Raw genomic sequence first — 17,268 nt, 5'->3', positions numbered from 1 at the left:
TAGCTTAGCTAAAAGTCTTTGTCCTTATTGGCTCAGATGTTTGTAACTGTTTCACTGCTGAAGATCACGTCTATTGTCAGAGTCCCATCAGGGGTCAACCTGGCCTGGAGTCACCCAAACTCAGGTGTGAACAGAGGTTTTAAATCACATTGGCAGCGAGTGCGAGGCGGCCTATGAGGAATTAAAAAATCCGCCTTCATCTGGTTGAGATGAATCTCTTGAACTGGACAGTGGCGATGCGGCGTCCTTGACAAAAAAAAATCAGTGTTTTTCTGCAGAGTTTCATCATCAGCCAGAAAGCACTCTCTGGAGGTGGGTCACCGGGGGAAACGCAGAGCTTGTTGAAGGAGCGGCGAGGCTGCAGCGTAATCATAATTCCCTTGACCCACGTTGACCCTCGCCGAGGGCCACGCCACAGATCAGGCGCCTCCTTTCAGGCCGCCGCTTGCTCCAAAATGGCTTTTTCATTTCTCAAACAATCACACGGCGGCGGTGGCGAATGAGGGGGCAGATTACAGAAGGCGAGGTTCCAGGGGTGAGACAAAAAGCTCCGAATCCCAGAACAAAGTGGTTATCTTCTCCGTTCTCATTAAATCTGTCCGCTGACTCAAATACCGATTTGAAAGCAACCGATGAGTAAAACAGGACTTTTGGAAAGATTTGATTAATATGTTAATGTGATTGAGACGAGTCACATTAAGAACGGCTCTGGGGGGACCATACCATCTGTCCATCTGTCCATCTGAGTCCAAAGTGACCTGTGCTACGATCAGATGAGACAGTCGTAACCAAAACTAATGGAACCAACTAAGTTGACTGTGCAAAAGAAACGTGAAAATCTGTGATGAACAGTTTAGCGGGGGGAGCAGCTGGGCAGTGTCGCCCAGCCTCTGTCTTCCTTTCATAGGATAGATACTCACGTAAAGGACCTGGACTCAGACTTGGTTACATGACCAAGGTGATTGTTGGTTAGCCAAACTAAAAAAGTAGCCTCCAAATTGAAGCAACCGTGGCTGAATCACTCTTCCGGGGGACGCTAAAGACGAAGATCACTTTAGACCGCCAATGCTAACAAAATCTTTTTACCCGTTACCTTGGCAACAGCCACGGCCTGTACCCTAGCTAACTCCCTCACTTTTACTCAGCCTTGGACACAAACTTGAGTTGACCGGAACCCTTCCTTGTTTGCCCTGTTGCAAACACAGACTTGATAATTAGACGACCTGGCTGCTTCGCTGACCTTTGACCCCTTCGTTACACTCTGAAAGTATTTCAGGCGTTTGACGTTTGATTTCACTCAAAAGTCTTGCTTCATGTGTAGCACCAATGTTAACTTTGTTAATATTCGATCAAAGGATGACTGTGACTGATTAGACGATCAAAAGGTGGTTGATTAAACGAGCCCCACTTGTTTGAAAACAAGTCTTGTTGCAACAGTCATTTCAGAAATAGTTTAGATCCGATTTTCTTCTTTATTCTCCACGTAAACAAAAGCGCCTTCGACAGATTCTGAGCTTTTATGTCGACTTTAAAGGTTAAATCAACCAAAATGAAAATGTCAGCAGACAAAAACACTGTCACCCATTCGTCTCGTCTTTCCTCTGACCAGTGTGATTACACAGGCCAGCACCCCCCCCACCACCGCTTTCTCTCTCTGTTTTATAATGTCGATCGCTCTGTTGCAGGATTGCATTGCTGCCAATGTGACGGATCGCTCGTAAACGCCACCAAATAGGACAAAAGGACTTTGCTAAGTAGGCGTGGGGGCTTTCCTCCCACCCCTGTGGCTGTCAGAGGACCTCAAGTAGAAGAGGGGAGAGGACAGGGGTGAGGAAACAGCAAGGGTGTTTTGACGGGATGAATAGTCGGAGGAGTGAAAGTGGCTGGAAAAGGCTTTTGTTATGCTAACGGTGCTCACAGAAGCCCATTCATGTATCCTCGACACAGGAGCGCTCGATGTTATTATCTCTCGTGGAGAGCCAGATCAGTTTAAGGGTCGTGAGGATGGGGGAGAGACACGCTCAGATTCCATGAATCAGAACCTGCACTTCTTAAACTAGCTACTAGTGTAGTCTTACGTCCTAGTTTGTGATGCTTGTGTTGTCCCGTTAAGTTTTATAGCTACAACACAGGAAACACAACTAACAAGCTACAAACACACGTGACACCAGCGAGGTTTGCACCTATTAGAACCAGTATAAACACTTTTGTCTACTTAGCACCATGCATTTTAGTAAAGATCAAGATATGAGCGGCTTTCCCATTGGAAAGGAATGATTTCTGGGTTTTCTCACCTTTAATTGACCCCCCACTGTGTTAGTTCTGTTACTAATGAGGTAGAAGAAGAACCGTCTCCACCCTCCTCCTCTCTTCTGGGACACGAGTTCACCTCTGCTCTCTGATCTCCCACAAACATCCATCAGAACACTAGAATGTTCCTTCGTCCTGACACAAGACCAGGAGTCTGGAACCTGGAAACTTCTCTTTTTCTGTGTTTGTTCTTCTTCTTTCTTGGGCTGCTGCCTTCAGGGGTTTCCATGGTGAATCACCTATGTCCATGTTCTCAATGTCCTCTCTCACTACCTCCAGTCGTGTCCTCCTCTCCATCGTCAAACATGTTCTGTCACTGATGCAACTCTTCATGATTCTGTTCATCATTCCCAGAGAGAATCTGAGAACATGTGAGAAAAGACTTCCTCTGGAAACTTAGAAGAGGGAAACATGGAAAAACATGGAAGTTATTCAAAGACACCTTTTTCATTTGTTTAATTTTCCCAGTTGTTTCCACCTTTTTCCTTGACAACTGTAGAAGACAAACAGCAGCTTAGAACTAATCTAATCCTAGATCTAAATGATTATTTAATCATTTAATGTAAAAAATTGATTTGTGACTGACTCATTTGGTCTTTGTCCAGCTTTGCTCTTGTGTTACACCTGTGTTCAACAGTGTGTATTTTGTTGAGCAACAGTCAGTCCTGTTGTTGACTTCTGGGATTTAGACCTGCGTTGATGCCAAAAACTGTAACACATCCCCGCTAATATCCATCACAACGACACTAATTATTGATCAGTTTTTCACATGTCTTCACTTCCTGTTTTCTAGCATGAAACCTTGGACTCAGCGAGACGGCGACTCACATGAAACGAATTAATTCATGTGCAGGAAATGAAAGAATAAATCAGATAATTGAACGGCGCTCATTAACACGTTGAGAGGGGACCTCACCAGTCTGCCAGGCTGACAACAGACGGTAAATAAAGATGTCGGGCTGGGAGATGAAAGCAGCATGGTCCTCTCTGAAGCCTGTTTTATGGAGCCTTTGAGAGTTCTGACTCTCTTTTTAGTGATTTAATGGATTCGTTAGATTTTATCCTTTAGCGCTCCTTCAGGGAGGTTCGCACTTGGTCTGCGAGAGACTCAGATAATCAGTCGCTGTACAAACAATTACACAACAAGACGTCCAAATAATCCCACAGATGATTAATATTACATGGTTCAGCTCCTTAAAGGATTCAGTGTTAAAAATTATTCCAGTTGATGTTGATTCTGTGAAGGTGTTTGATATTTAGCTTCAGTGGTTCATGCTAACAGTGTATTCAGACTGGTAAAAAAATGGTATTTCGTTAGCGCCACCTGGTGGTGGTCATGGTGGTGGCGTTGCTTTGTCGACATCGGCTTTGATGTCGCTGTTATTCTGTTGCTGTTGTTACGTTTATGAGAGTTGTTTTGTTGCTGTTTCCAGTGAAGGTTGATGTGATCGGTATTGCAATGTTGTCTTGCTGTTCGCATCAGTAAACGCTCCGTTGGGAAGTGTTAGAAATATTGTTTTGTTGTGACTGATGATGTCATTGTTTGTTTGTTTATCTTTCAGAGTGAGGATGACGACAGTGCCAGTGTCACAGCTTCTTCTGTCACAGTAAGAGAGAGAGTGTGTGTGTGTGTGTGTTTAACCAGCTGAGAGCGTCACTGTCCACACACACTGGGTTGAAACAGATCCCCCCCACGCCGTTCCCATGGCGATGTCTCGTAATCGCTGTCGTCCTGACAGGACGCAGCTCTGGCTGCTTATTGGCTGTGACGGCCTCCCACTTCTGTTTCTGACTGGAACCAGCAGGGAAATCGGCTTTGAACTGGGACTCAAACAGACTGTGTTCTTGAAAAGAAATGAGTGAATATTTATATCGATAATCTATATTTATCTTCATATAGAATCTTTGCTGCAAAAACAAAAATTGTGCCATTTTTGTCAAAGAGTAGAAATAAAAATTGTCGCAAACAAACACAGTTATTTTTAAAACAATAAATTAAAATAAGAACATATAAAGAATGACCCAGAACAGAGTTGTCCTGATGTTTCATTTATCTGGAACATAATTTTACTGTTTCTATCCTGTTCCGCTCCCTCTGCATTAGCACTGTTAACATGGACACACATCAAGTGTACTTCTGTCTTTGTGAGGACTCTCATTAACATAATAAGCCCAACTCTAACTCTAACCATCACAACTGCCTATAGGGGCAACTATGACCTGACTTTAACCTAAACCGTGTGTGTGTGTTTGTGTGTGTGTGGACAGCGAGGACACTCCTGCAGGACTCTGATTGAAAGTCTGGGTGTTGCTCTGCTGCAACCTGCTGACAAATAAACACCACTAATGGCATCAGGAACACATTATCCAGTGTCGCCGCGGTAACACTTAAGGACAACAAGGACAATATATTGGATTATTATTATTAATTTATCATTTCTACAGAAATCTAATTTTTGCCTCACATAAATCTGATTAATTGGAAAATCAGGTTCCAACGTTTGAAAGAATAAGTGAGGATAAACGTAGAACACAAGTCTCCGTTTCTGTCTCAGTCTGTGTTCCACAGAGTCCATCTGGACCCCCTGGAGAAGGCCTGGATGAGGAGCTCCGCTCTGGGGAACGCAGCAGCTCAGCGTCAGTTGCTCTTTCAAGAATCCAGCCTGGTGCTGAAGAAGGTAGCTGGAACAGTTGCAGGCTGTTTTAAAAAATAAAGCCAGTCATTATCCATTAGCATGTTAGCACGCTGCTGCTAGCATTCCTGGGAGATATTCTGTGTATCTGTAACTGAACATTTTTGTCTTTTTCTGCATCATCAGGATTTCATCACTGTGAGTTTATCATGCATCTGTTTCATTGCTTCTTGGTTATTGACATGTATATATGTAAATATGTTTTTTTAACAATGTATGTTATCCTTGCAGACACACTAAAAGTTAGAAATGCTGACGCATCTCCTCTGTTTTCCTTCTTGCCTCCCTGTCCATGTGTGTTGTAACGTTGCTGTGCACCAAGGGGGTAAGTTGTCTCTTCCTGCTGGCCGTGCTCACACTCATCATGAACACATACCCACAACAGCAACTCAACAACATGCTAACTCCTGCCTCAATTAGCCTAGTATTGATATCACACTGAGCCTCTGTCTGTCCTCAGGCTGGCTGTAACGGATGGACGATGGATCTTTGGGGGGGGGGCGGGGTTAAATATTCACAACAGGTCTGATTTTGAGGCACGTTTGTGTGATAAACCGGTAGATCGACAGCGTTGCTTTGTGAAGCGTGCAGTTCTGCCTTCACACACCTGCCATGATACTAAACACGCTCCTACATACATAAACTTCCTCTTCTTCTTCCTCACACTGTTCTGTTATTTTTGTCCTCTGATCCTCTGCCATCACACCTATATTAGTGACTGGATGGATTACTGAGGGTGTCTTTGACCCCTGGGGTTGATGTCCTCTGTGTCTCTGCATTTGTGTGTCTCGGTCTCTACCAAGTTTTGTGTCCCTTCCTGTAATTTTGCATCTCTTTCATTCTTGGTTGTTGGGCAATATTAGGATGTTGCAGCGGGATGTTTGTGTTCATTCTCCTTATAATTGTCTGGAGTTTGTGCCTTTCAGTGGGATGTGTAATAATACTGTAATTACATTGTAATTAACATTAAGCCACATGACTCCAACAGATGGGAGGACGCGATAATCACATGATCAGCCAGGAGCTCTGATGTTTATCTCTTCTTTTGTTTTTTATTCTTGAAGAGCTGAATGAGGGACCAGACAAAGCGTAGCCCAGGACCCCCTAATGATGCTAACAACTTTGGTACCAAGTTTCCCTTGCCCGGATGCGGGTCACCGGGGCCCCCTCCTGGAGCCAGGCCTGGGGGTGGGGCACGTTGGCGAGCGCCTGGTGGCCGGACCTCTGCCCATGGAGTCCGGCCGGGCGCAGCCCGAAGAGGCAACATGGAACCCCCTTCCCGTGGGCTCACCACCTGCAGGAGGGGCCAAGGGGGTCGGGTGCATTGTGTTTTGGGTAGCAGCCGGAGGCAGGGACCTTGGCGGTCTGATTCCCGGCTGCACAAACTGGCTCTAGGGACATGGAATGTCACCTCTCTGGTGGGAAAGGAGCCTGAGTTGGTGCGCGAGGTTGAGAAGTTCCGACTAGATATAGTTGGCCTCACCTCGACGCACGGCAAGGGCTCTGGAACCAGTCTTCTTGAGAGGGGTTGGACTCTCTACCACTCTGGAGTTGCCGATGGCGAGAGGCGACGGGCAGGGGTGGCAATTCTGGTTGCTCCCCAGCTCAGTGCCTGTGTATTGGAGTTTACCCCGGTGGATGAGAGGGTAGCCTCCCTTCGCCTTCGGGTGGGGGGACGGATCCTGACTGTTGTTTGTGCCTATGGTCCAAACAGCAGTTCAGCGTATCCACCCTTTTTGGAGTCCTTAGAGGGAGTGCTGGAGAGTGCCCCTTCTGGGGGCTCCCTCGTCCTCCTGGGTGACTTCAATGCTCACGTCGGCAATGACAGTGTGACCTGGAGAGGTGTGATTGGGAAGAACGGCCCCCCTGATCTGAACCCGAGTGGTGTTTTGTTATTGGACTTCTGTGCTCGTCTCAGATTGTCCATAACGAACACCTTGTTCAGACATAAAGGCGTCCACATGTGCACTTGGCACCAGGACGCCTTAGGCCGCAGATCGATGATCGACTTTGTGATCGTGTCATCGGATTTGCGGCCGCATGTTCTGGACACTCGGGTGAAGAGAGGGGCGGAGCTGTCAACTGATCACCACCTGGTGGTGAGTTGGCTCCGATGGTGGGGAAGGATGCCGGACAGACCTGGCAGGCCCAAACGTGTTGTGAGGGTCTGCTGGGAACGCCTGGCAGAGTCCCCTGTCAGAAGAAGCTTCAACTCACGCCTCCGGGAGAGCTTTGACCATGTCCCGGGGGAGGCAGGGGACATTGAGTCCGAGTGGACCGTGTTCCGTGCCTCCATTGTTGAGGCAGCTGACCGGTGCTGTGGCCGCAAGGTGGTTGGTGCCTGTCGTGGCGGCAATGCCCGAACCCGCTGGTGGACACCAGCGGTGAGGGATGCCGTCAAGCTGAAGAAGGAGTCGTATCGGGCCTTACTGGCCTGTGGGACTCCTGAGGCAGCAGATGGGTACCGGCATGCCAAGCGGAGCGCAGCTACGGCGGTTGCCGAGGCAAAAACTCGGGCATGGGAAGAGTTCGGTGAGGCCATGGAGAACGACTTTCGGACGGCCTCGAAAAGGTTCTGGACCACCATCCGGCGTCTGAGGAGGGGAAAGCAGTGCACTGTCAACACTGTGTATAGTGGTGATGGTGTGCTGCTGACCTCAACTCGGGATGTTGTGGATCGGTGGAAGGAATACTTCGAGGACCTCCTCAATCCCACCAACACGCCTTCCAGTGAGGAAGTAGGGCCTGGGGACCTGGAGATGGGCTCTCGTATCTCCGGGGCTGAAGTTGCCGAGGTAGTTAAAAAACTCCTCGGTGGCAAGGCCCCGGGGGTGGATGAGATCCGCCCAGAGTCCCTTAAGGCTCTGGATGTTGTAGGGCTGTCATGGTTGACTCGACTCTGCAACATCGCGTGGACATCGGGGGCAGTGCCGCTGGATTGGCAGACCGGGGTGGTAGTCCCTCTTTTTAAGAAGGGGGACCGGAGGGTGTGTTCCAACTATAGGGGGATCACACTCCTCAGCCTCCCTGGTAAGGTCTATTCAGGGGTACTGGAGAGGAGGGTCCGCCGGATAGTCGAACCTCGGATTCAGGAGGAGCAATGTGGTTTTCGTCCTGGGCGTGGAACAGTGGACCAGCTCTACACCCTCAGCAGGGTCTTCGAGGGTGCATGGGAGTTTGCCCAACCAGTCCACATGTGTTTTGTGGACTTGGAGAAGGCATTCGACCGTGTCCCTCGGGGGGTCCTGTGGGGGGTCCTCCGAGAGTATGGGGTGTCGGGCCCGCTGATACGGGCTGTCCGCTCCCTGTACGATCGGTGTCAGAGTTTGGTCCGAATTGCTGGCAGTAAGTCGAACTCGTTTCCGGTGAGGGTTGGCCTCCGCCAGGGCTGCCCTTTGTCACCGATTCTGTTCATAATTTTTATGGACAGAATTTCTAGGTGCAGTCATGGTGTTGAGGGGATCTGGTTTGGTGACCTCAGGATCGCGTCTCTGCTTTTTGCGGATGATGTGGTCCTGTTGGCTTCATCGGCCCGTGACCTCCAACTATCACTGGATCGGTTCGCCGCCGCCTGTGAAGCGGCTGGGATGAGAATCAGCACCTCCAAATCCGAGGCCATGGTTCTCGACCGGAAAAAGGTGGAGTGCCTTCTCCGGGTAAAGGAGGAGATCCTGCCCCAAGTGGAGGAGTTTAAGTACCTCGGGGTCTTGTTCACGAGTGGGGGAAGAATGGAGCGGGAGATCGACAGGCGGATCGGTGTGGCGTCTGCAGTAATGCGGACTCTGCACCGGTCCGTTGTGGTGAAGAGAGAGCTGAGCCGAAAGGCGAAGCTCTCGATTTACCGGTCGATCTTCGTTCCTACCCTCACCTATGGTCATGAGCTTTGGGTCATGACCGAAAGAACAAGATCACGGGTACAAGCGGCTGAAATGAGCTTCCTCCGTAGGGTGGCTGGGCTCTCCCTTAGAGATAGGGTGAGAAGCTCTGCCATCCGGGAGGACTCGGAGTAGAGTCGCTACTCCTCCGCGTTGAGAGGAGCCAGATGGGGTGGCTTGGGCATCTAATCAGGATGCCCCCTGGACGCCTCCCTGGTGAGGTGTTCAGGGCATGTCCCTCCGGTAGGAGACCCCCGGGGAGACCCAGGACACGTTGGAGAGACTATGTCTCTCGACTGGCCTGGGAACGCCTGGGGGTCCCTCCGGATGAGCTGGAGGAGGTAGCTGGGGAGAGGGAAGTCTGGGCTTCTCTCCTTAGGCTGCTACCCCCGCGACCCGACCCGGATAAGCGGTAGAGAATGGATGGATGGATGGAGCTGATTTCCCAGTTTGAAGTGGTAAACTGGGATTGATTCACCAGTGAGACGTGCTGAAGGAGGATCAGTCTTTGATCTGCTTTATTCTGTCAGCGGATGAAGCCTCGGCGAGCACATGTTCTTTAGATTCATTGTTGAATCAAAGCGTGGTTTCACAATAGTGACGGGAACGCCGTTTCAAACGGGAACATATGGTGGAACTGTTGCAGGCCGGCTTTGAAAAGTCGAATTTCACACAACATCCTGAGCGTAAGCTTCCTATTCAGAAGCTTCTGCAGAAAGGACCCCTCCATATGGCCTCCCCCTCCTCCCCTCATTAGCTGCAGGGACCTCCGTGTACAAGAATAACAACATCAGTGGAGTAGCCCTCGCTCACGCCACTCCAGAGTGATGCTCTCCTCCTTTTCATGCCTCACTTGATCAAAATGGAAAGAGTGAAATTTACGGCTTTTGATGTGCTTTTCCCTGCTGCTCTCAGATCTGCAGCTCAGACTCATCTTGCCTGTCACTCCTCCACCACCAACCGTCCAACAGATGCCCGGCGCGCAGGGTCCGACTGTTGGCGTCTGGTGCCGTGTTAGCGTCAGGTCCCTGTCTTCTCCCCCTGCGAGCAAGACGATAGCGGTCGCGACAGTTTAATGGCGGCGGCAGCTTCCTGCTGAGCCACGCAGGCGTCTGTCACATTAGCCGCATGTGGATTTAAGGTCCCCCAGTTATGGCCATGACAGTAAAAGTGACTCTGCAGCTATAAATCTAATCTAACCGTTGACCTAGAATTAGCATAACATAAGTGCTGATTTTCGTAAGTGATCGTTGTTCAGCTACTTATTTGCTTCTCAAAAATTCACTGTTAAATAGCAGAAAATTCACTCTTTTCTGATCCAACTCTAAACAACCATCAGTCGTGGCCTTAAACAGCAGGTCTGCTGGTGTGTGTTCAGGTGAGTGTGAGGCTCAGGTGGAGGCCGGCACGATCTCGCCAAGTGTCGGAAGGCGAGGCAGGTTTCAGTTAACACCTTCTAATGAAAGTCCGTCCTGACAGAACGGCCCAGCAGCGTCCCCCCTGCAGACATGTACCACCAAAATAAACCTCCAGTCACAACCCTGGTTCAGGTGAACTTGAGAAAGAAATATTTACTGTGGCAACATGAGTGGAAAAATCCCAGTTTGAAGGTTAAACTAAACCAGTCCACACTAGGCTGAAACCTGCAGGGTTCAATTTTTTGATTTGCAAAAATGCCCAATAGAGACAAATAATAAGAATTGCATTTAAAAGTAAAAACTGATAATTATTATACATTTTTTTAGATTATAGAAACAAAACAGTTTAAACTAAACCAAAAATAAAACATTCCAACTGTTTCTTCAGTGATTTCTTGCTGGAATGTCTATCGATAATCAATAGTGGGGATCAGTCAAAGCTGATGCTTGTAACTGTGCACTGTTCACTGTCATCTGTAAAACTAACGGCCTGCTTTGAGGCCTCACAAACACACAAACACCGACAGGGAAAAACTCATGAAAGCAGCGTTAATCTTAAAAGTGCAGATCTCAGCGAAATGATGTTTACCCGTCTTTAATCCGGCTCAGACGGTGACAGGAGACAGTCGAAGGTGCAAAAAAGGTGGGAAAATGGAATGTCACCGTTTCACTGTGAAGTCACGTCAGCGTAAAGACAGCTCGACCTGCAGCACTTTCAGCCTGTCATTACCATTTTAATATTAGCAACACTGATCAGCTTTTATCACCTCGTAAAGACATTCATTCCTTTGTTACGTCTCTCTTTTTTTTGTCCTCTCACTAAATCACTGGAAACCATCAAGTTTGTAAGTTTTATTCTATGGTCATGTTCATAAATCTGATCGTAGCATCCTCCTGTGTGTTAGCCTTGTGAAGTCCTGTCTCAATAGATTGTGTAAATGTTTACATACTTACATACAAGATTTACATTTGAAGCCCGTGATCACATTCGTTTGTGAGTATTTGGGAAGCTTCACAGAGCCGATTGTCCACATTTTAAAGGAAACAGCTGAATTCAGACTGTTTTGTTCCGGTCTGATGTGTGTTCTGCTCATCTATCTGTGCTGGTATCTCTGAGGAAACATTGTTGCTTCAACAGATTATAAACTCAGCTTCCAGTTTCAGAACCTGAAAAGTTTTTGGAAATCATTATTCTCGATAGAAAAATTCCCTAAAAGTACATTTTGGACATAGTTGAAAACTCTGTGTGTGTGTGTGTGTGTGTGTGTGTGTGTGCGTGTGTGTGTGTGTGTGTGTGTGTGGTGTGTGTGTGTGTGTGTGTGTGTGTGTGTGTATACAGACAGCCCTTCACTGGGCAGCGAAGCAGGGCTGTCAGGATGTGGTGGACATGTTGCTTTGCTCTGGAGCCGATGTCAACGTCAAATCGGTGAGCTCCGTGTGTGTGTGTGTGTGTGTGTGCGCGCACGTGCAAGAGAGAGAAAGAGAGGGAGCACCTGACATATGTACCTGGATCTTGCCTGTATAAACAACCACATCGTATCTCACTTAAAGAAACTGTCCACTGAAATTATTTCTCTATGATCCTATCAAAATAAAAGCCTCCTGAAGTTGAGGTCCCTGCATTTACTCCTTACAGCACAGTCTTGGATACTTTATAAGGCTGTCTGTCTTAATACTGAATACGATTAATACCACAGATACTTGGAGAATAAGATAAACCACTTAGTTACAGCCCAGCCTGCTAGCTCGACTGGTTAACATGTTACCATCTCAGGTTACACTTTATCAGCCGGCTGTAAGGCACATGAGACAGAGCACTTCTCTCTCACTCACACACACACACACACACACACACACATTGGGGGTGTTCTGGTTGATTTGGTCTATGTTTTGATTACTTAATGGCTTCCCAGACAGTCAAGAGCTGCAGAATTCAATTTAGCATCTACTTCTCTCAGTGTTTATCTCCCATCCTCCCTCTGCTGCTGCTGCTGATGACAATGACCATGAAGATGGTGACGACGTGCACGTAGGAGATAATGTTGAAGACCCAGCAGAGCAAAGCAAGCCAGACAAGTCACTTATTGTCACCATAATTACATAATTACTTTTTGTCTGTAGTTTTTGAGGAGGTAATGCAGCAGATCAAGAATCAATAATCCATAGAACGGAATTAACAGGAAACAGTGAGGCTGAGATCTGTTGGGGGCGTTTCGCTGCTTTTCTAATGGCTTTCCACGAGTTGGCGGTTTTTTGAATAAGCAGAATTTGACATCAGAATGAACCACGGAGTCAAACTGTGAGTTCACGTGTGTTTATTTAGGAATACTTGTGTGAGTGTGTGTTATCTTGCATCATTTGTGTTAAAAACACACATTTGTCTTTTCTTCAACACTAACTGCCTCTTCTCTCTCTCTTTTCCCCCATTCCACCTGCTCCATCACCACTGCCGCAGCATGTAAGTGAGCTTGGGAACCTTTAGAGCTCCACAAATCTGCACAAAGATGAGCCGTCAAACTCTTTAGGTGTCACGCTCTTTAAGCAAATGGCGCACTGACAAATATTTACTTTAGTCCAATTACCTCTGGCGGCCGTGTGAAATGGGTTTGCTGCTTGTGTCTTTGATGTGCTGCCTATGTCTTTGATCTGCTGCCTTACTTTGACCTCCTCCATGCACGCTTGGCCCGCCATGCTCTGAAGGGGGTAAGTCCTCTTTAATGCACTTTTGTGATGTGTAATGAACACAAATGTGTTTTTAAATGTGTACAACCACAGATCACATCCTCTAAGAGCTGACTTCACTCACACCAGTGAGATTTTAGTTCATTTCAAGGTAAATCTTAAGGATTCTGCATCCATCTTTAAAGTCAGTCCTGTGGTTTGAACACAGTCCTCACTATGTTTTAATTCAGCTCACCTCAGCTCATTTCACCACAATGATAGCCAGCAGAAGGCTCTGTCCTGTCTTGGCCAATCAGAGGCTGGCTAAGCCCCCTCCTTAAATATATAGTTGTGGGGGGACTAAAACACAACGTAGATCACTGCCTGAAGTCATTTATTTAGCTCTCTATTTACCTCACTTTACATTTGCTGGAGACCCACAACCAAAGCACTTTGTTTTTTTTATCATTTTGAATCAGCGAACAGGTTGGAAGGTCAAAAATGCCTGTCCGTCAAACTTCCCTCCGATATCCATATCTTAGTTGGAAACATGCAACCTATGCATACTGTAAATCCCCTGGTAATGTGGATGGAAAAGCAAAGCCATTTGAAGTCCTAATGAACACAGTAAAGTTTCCCACACTCTCCTGTCCACGGCCACGTTTATGTTCCATCTGATGGAGTATTATTAGCTGCTGTTGACGCCGTCTGAGGTCTGTTGCCTTGCTGTGATCCTCCCTCGTGCTGTGGACCTCCTGCCAAGCTGACCTTTACCTCTGATATAAAAATATAAACACATGAAAGCGGTTCGTCATTTCAGCCAAAGGTCAAACTGTTACAGAGACATCTCCGTGTCACCGGGAAGTCCCGCTGATGCGTTTTCATCATCTGCACACTTGTATTTATCTGCTATTTATCCCAACAACGCCAGCCTGAGGACAACAAACAGGAAGTGTCTTTAATCACGGCAGGCTCGCGGCTTCCTAAAGACTGTATATTATCACCTTTAGATGCACAGATGTAACGTGTATCTCTGTGTGACGGTAAAGACGTTGACAGCAGCGACAGCTCGCCATTTCAACGCTTTTGATTGCCTCTTTCTGTTGTTCACATCAAAGAGCCTCCAGGGCATCTTAACAGTCAGGACGCTGACGAGAGTTTAACAGAACGGCGCTCCATAAACTACAGACCCCTTCTCCTAATCAGCACTGACTTCAAATGGTCCTGCTGTCATTTGACTCCAGCGTGGACTGACAGGCCGCCGGCGTTTGTTCAGCTCCGACTGACAGCAGCTCAGGATGACGGATGCCGATTCAGCCGTCAGTGGCCAGGGTTAATGCACGTACAAACGATTGGTGCCGTAGCGCGAAGAGGATTTTCCTGTGCTGGGATGAAGGACGTGGAGATGGATTCTTCTAGACAGACAAGGAAACGAAAGAAAGAGAATGAAAGCGTTGCTGTAGCTGACAGGATCCATCTTTTATCGATGCTGAAGGTTTCTTTCTGTTTCACGTTGAGACAGGAAATGATGGAAACTGGGGAAAAATACAAGTTCTGTCCATAAAGGCACATGTGACCCGATAGCCTGTAAATTTAGATATTTGGTTTGTTTTATTAGTTTATGTATTTGTTATTGGTTCCATATAGCTAAGAGTGTTCTGACTTCACTTGCTCCCTCACCTGTCTAATTATCTCACCTGTCTAATTGTTTCCGCCCCTTTTTTCTCCTGCGTTGTCTGGTCTCTGTACTGAGGTCCAGATGCATGTTTGTCACCTTTATTTCAATGATTTTAGACTGGTTTAGGTCAGGCCAACCCTCACAGAGGAGTCAAAGCTCTAGTTGTTGGTGTGGAGCAGACTTTACCAGATGTACAGTAGTTAATTCCACAGAAACAGCATCCGTGGATCAGCCGATGGTGAAACAGACCTTTAACATCTGCAGGAAAACAGTGTCTGTGTTTCATTTGCAGGGTTATACTGCGCTCCACCTCGCCTCCATCCACGGGCACCAGCATGTCGTCCACACTTTGATCCACATTTACAGTGAGTCTCTTTATGTTACAACGCCCAGGAGGGGAGGTTGTCAGGTTTGGCGATGTTTAGTCAAGATTTAGGAACCAGCAAAGGTCTGTTTGCATCATCACTATGAGAATGATTTTGATCGGTTAAACCAGAACTGTCCAATTATAGTTCTGTGTCAAGATTTTATTCACATTTAAAATCTCACATTCAGAATCAAACTGGGATTTTTCTTCATGCCTCAGAGATTCTGAAAGGAGGCATTGATGCAGATCGCTGCTGTCTGACAAAAGACCCCCCCAACACCCAGACTGACAGGTCGCCCACACACACACACTCTTTCTGTCTGGGGGAAGGATGAGGTGGGCTGAGTTCATGACTGTTAATGTCGGCAGATCCTCATTAAGGGGGGGAGCTTCATGTCTCTTAAACAACAGGCTGGACGCTGCGGCCGCCGAGGTGGAGAGGCGTTTCTGTCTACTGGTCGTCTCTCGCCATGTTTAATGACTCTACTAAACAAAAAGCCCCAAAGCTTTGACTGACTGACTAAGAATCACCATGGAAACCTGCAAGGATCTACTGGTTTCTGTCTGGTCTGAACTCATTCTAGAAGGGTTTTTTCCTACTTTCCCAGTTCGGAAGTACAAACTTCAGTTGAGGAGCTGCTGGTGAGTTTCCTGAGGCCTCCCCTCTGCAGCAGGAGGTGCGGTTGTATTTCTGGTAGAAGCAGCGGTGGGTTCATAAACCACGTTTTACGCAGGTGGGCGAGGAGTCAGTGGGAGTTAAACCGACAGTAATGACCAGAGTCGGTTACAGTGAAACCATTATCCTCCGAGCATCCCAGCGAGGAACGCGAGAACGTCTTCCTCTGCGCTGCAACACGATGACTGAGGTTCCGACATCCTCATCAAGCCAAGCCGCTGGAGCCTCTAATCCGCCATGCAGGTTATACATCATCCTGCAGGAAATGGAGACACCAAACACCTGAGCCAAAAGGTTTGCATTCCACCATCAGGAGGCAGGCGGACTGAGGATACATCTGCGGGGGTGCCGTGTCACACCTCCAGCTCACGTCCAGCTGTTTAAAGGGATTTCTACAGATGTTAGAGAAACAACTTCAGCAGGTTTACCTGTGTGACTGATGAGGCTGAGTTTGAGTCCTGGGGTAGAATTTCTGAACGGAGATCTGACTTTGAAGAACTTTACCTGAAATCTTTGTTTGTTCTGGATCCATGTAATTCATCATTTTACCCCAGAATCAGAAGTGTTTTATTCCTAATGGTCAAAATTTCCCTTGTGTTTGTTTACTTTAGATGCTAAAACCAACATCAGAGATTATCACGGGAAGATCGCCGCCCACTACTGGAGCGGCTCCTCCAATGTCTTCCAGAAACCAGACCTGCAGTCAGGTGGGGATCAAGTTCGTCCTTCCTGCCATGGGAACATTACGCAGATGTGTCACATTTGAGCATTTACATGACTGTTGCTGCATTGCCAGGTGGGAGGATCTCTCGGGGGAAATACGGGCAATGTCACGTCCTTCCGTCCCTGCGTCTGTCTCGGTCCCGCAGTCAAGGACAACTCAACCTGGACTTTGAGAGTCGATCTGCAGGTCGTTACATGTGGGACCTTCAGGTGTGAAACATCTGCCACAATCCGAACTGGTTCCTCTCTGTATCCGGTGAAGCTTCACCTGACCTTTAGAAGGTGAACCCAACAACTACTGTTGACTTGTTTTGTTTTTTTGGATTGTTTTGATTCATATCACAGCAGTGGGGAACTCATGATGTTACAGGCATCCCCTCCACTGGAAAAGCCCCCCCCCCCCGGGGGTAGTAGCGTAATATGTTTGGCTGTGGATGTCTGGTTGTGCTGCGGTTTATCAGCTTTAAACAGTTTGTTAACGAGACAGTCTAATGAAAGATTTACATGTTGCTCTTTAAAAATGTGTTTGACCCCATTGTTGTGACTTTCAGCTCTGAAGGGAAAAAAAATCATTTGAACAGTCTGGTAGTGAATGTTTGACACAGTTTAACACCTTTCACCGTCCCGCTCTCTTTCACTCTCTCATTAACATCTTCATTAGTTTCTATTGGTTGACTCAGAGCGTGAAGCTCATTATCTCCCTTAATAAGGCGGACCGGCGCCGTTTGTGTAAATTATGAGCAGGAAATGATGTGATTGGTGGGAGGACATACTTAAATACTAACAAACACTCACTCTGCTTAATGAGCAAATTAGTCCAGGCTGTGATTTAGTCCATGTGTGACTAAAGGCCACTGAGCTTTCACA

The 17,268-nt window shown here is 47.3% G+C and overlaps 1 protein-coding gene across 21 annotated transcripts in view; it reads left to right on the top strand.

Annotated features, from left to right (window-relative positions):
• The window catches only part of LOC130535917 (uncharacterized), a 30,589-nt gene extending 13,605 nt beyond the window's left edge, over positions 1-16,984 (top strand). For 3 of the 21 annotated variants that reach the window (XM_057051346.1, XM_057051345.1, XM_057051328.1), the window contains exons 5-10: positions 3,873-3,917; positions 4,866-4,988; positions 5,130-5,328; positions 11,636-15,000; positions 16,290-16,385; positions 16,475-16,984. In XM_057051346.1, coding sequence (XP_056907326.1) covers positions 3,873-3,917; positions 4,866-4,988; positions 5,130-5,213 — 252 coding nt within the window. In that variant the 3' untranslated portion in view covers positions 5,214-5,328; positions 11,636-15,000; positions 16,290-16,385; positions 16,475-16,984. Of the gene's footprint in view, positions 1-1,685; positions 3,072-3,103; positions 3,252-3,872; positions 3,918-4,865; positions 5,329-11,635; positions 15,001-15,221; positions 16,101-16,289; positions 16,386-16,474 lie in introns of those variants that run through there. The other 18 variants (XM_057051340.1, XM_057051338.1, XM_057051337.1 and 15 more) reach the window with 18 other exon arrangements.
• Positions 16,985-17,268: the final 284 nt, after the last annotated feature.

The sequence above is a fragment of the Takifugu flavidus genome, chromosome 13 (genome assembly GCF_003711565.1).
Source record: "Takifugu flavidus isolate HTHZ2018 chromosome 13, ASM371156v2, whole genome shotgun sequence".
NCBI lineage: Eukaryota > Metazoa > Chordata > Actinopteri > Tetraodontiformes > Tetraodontidae > Takifugu > Takifugu flavidus.
Note: the sequence above shows the minus strand (reverse complement) of the source record. Positions and strands in the feature narration are given on the sequence as shown.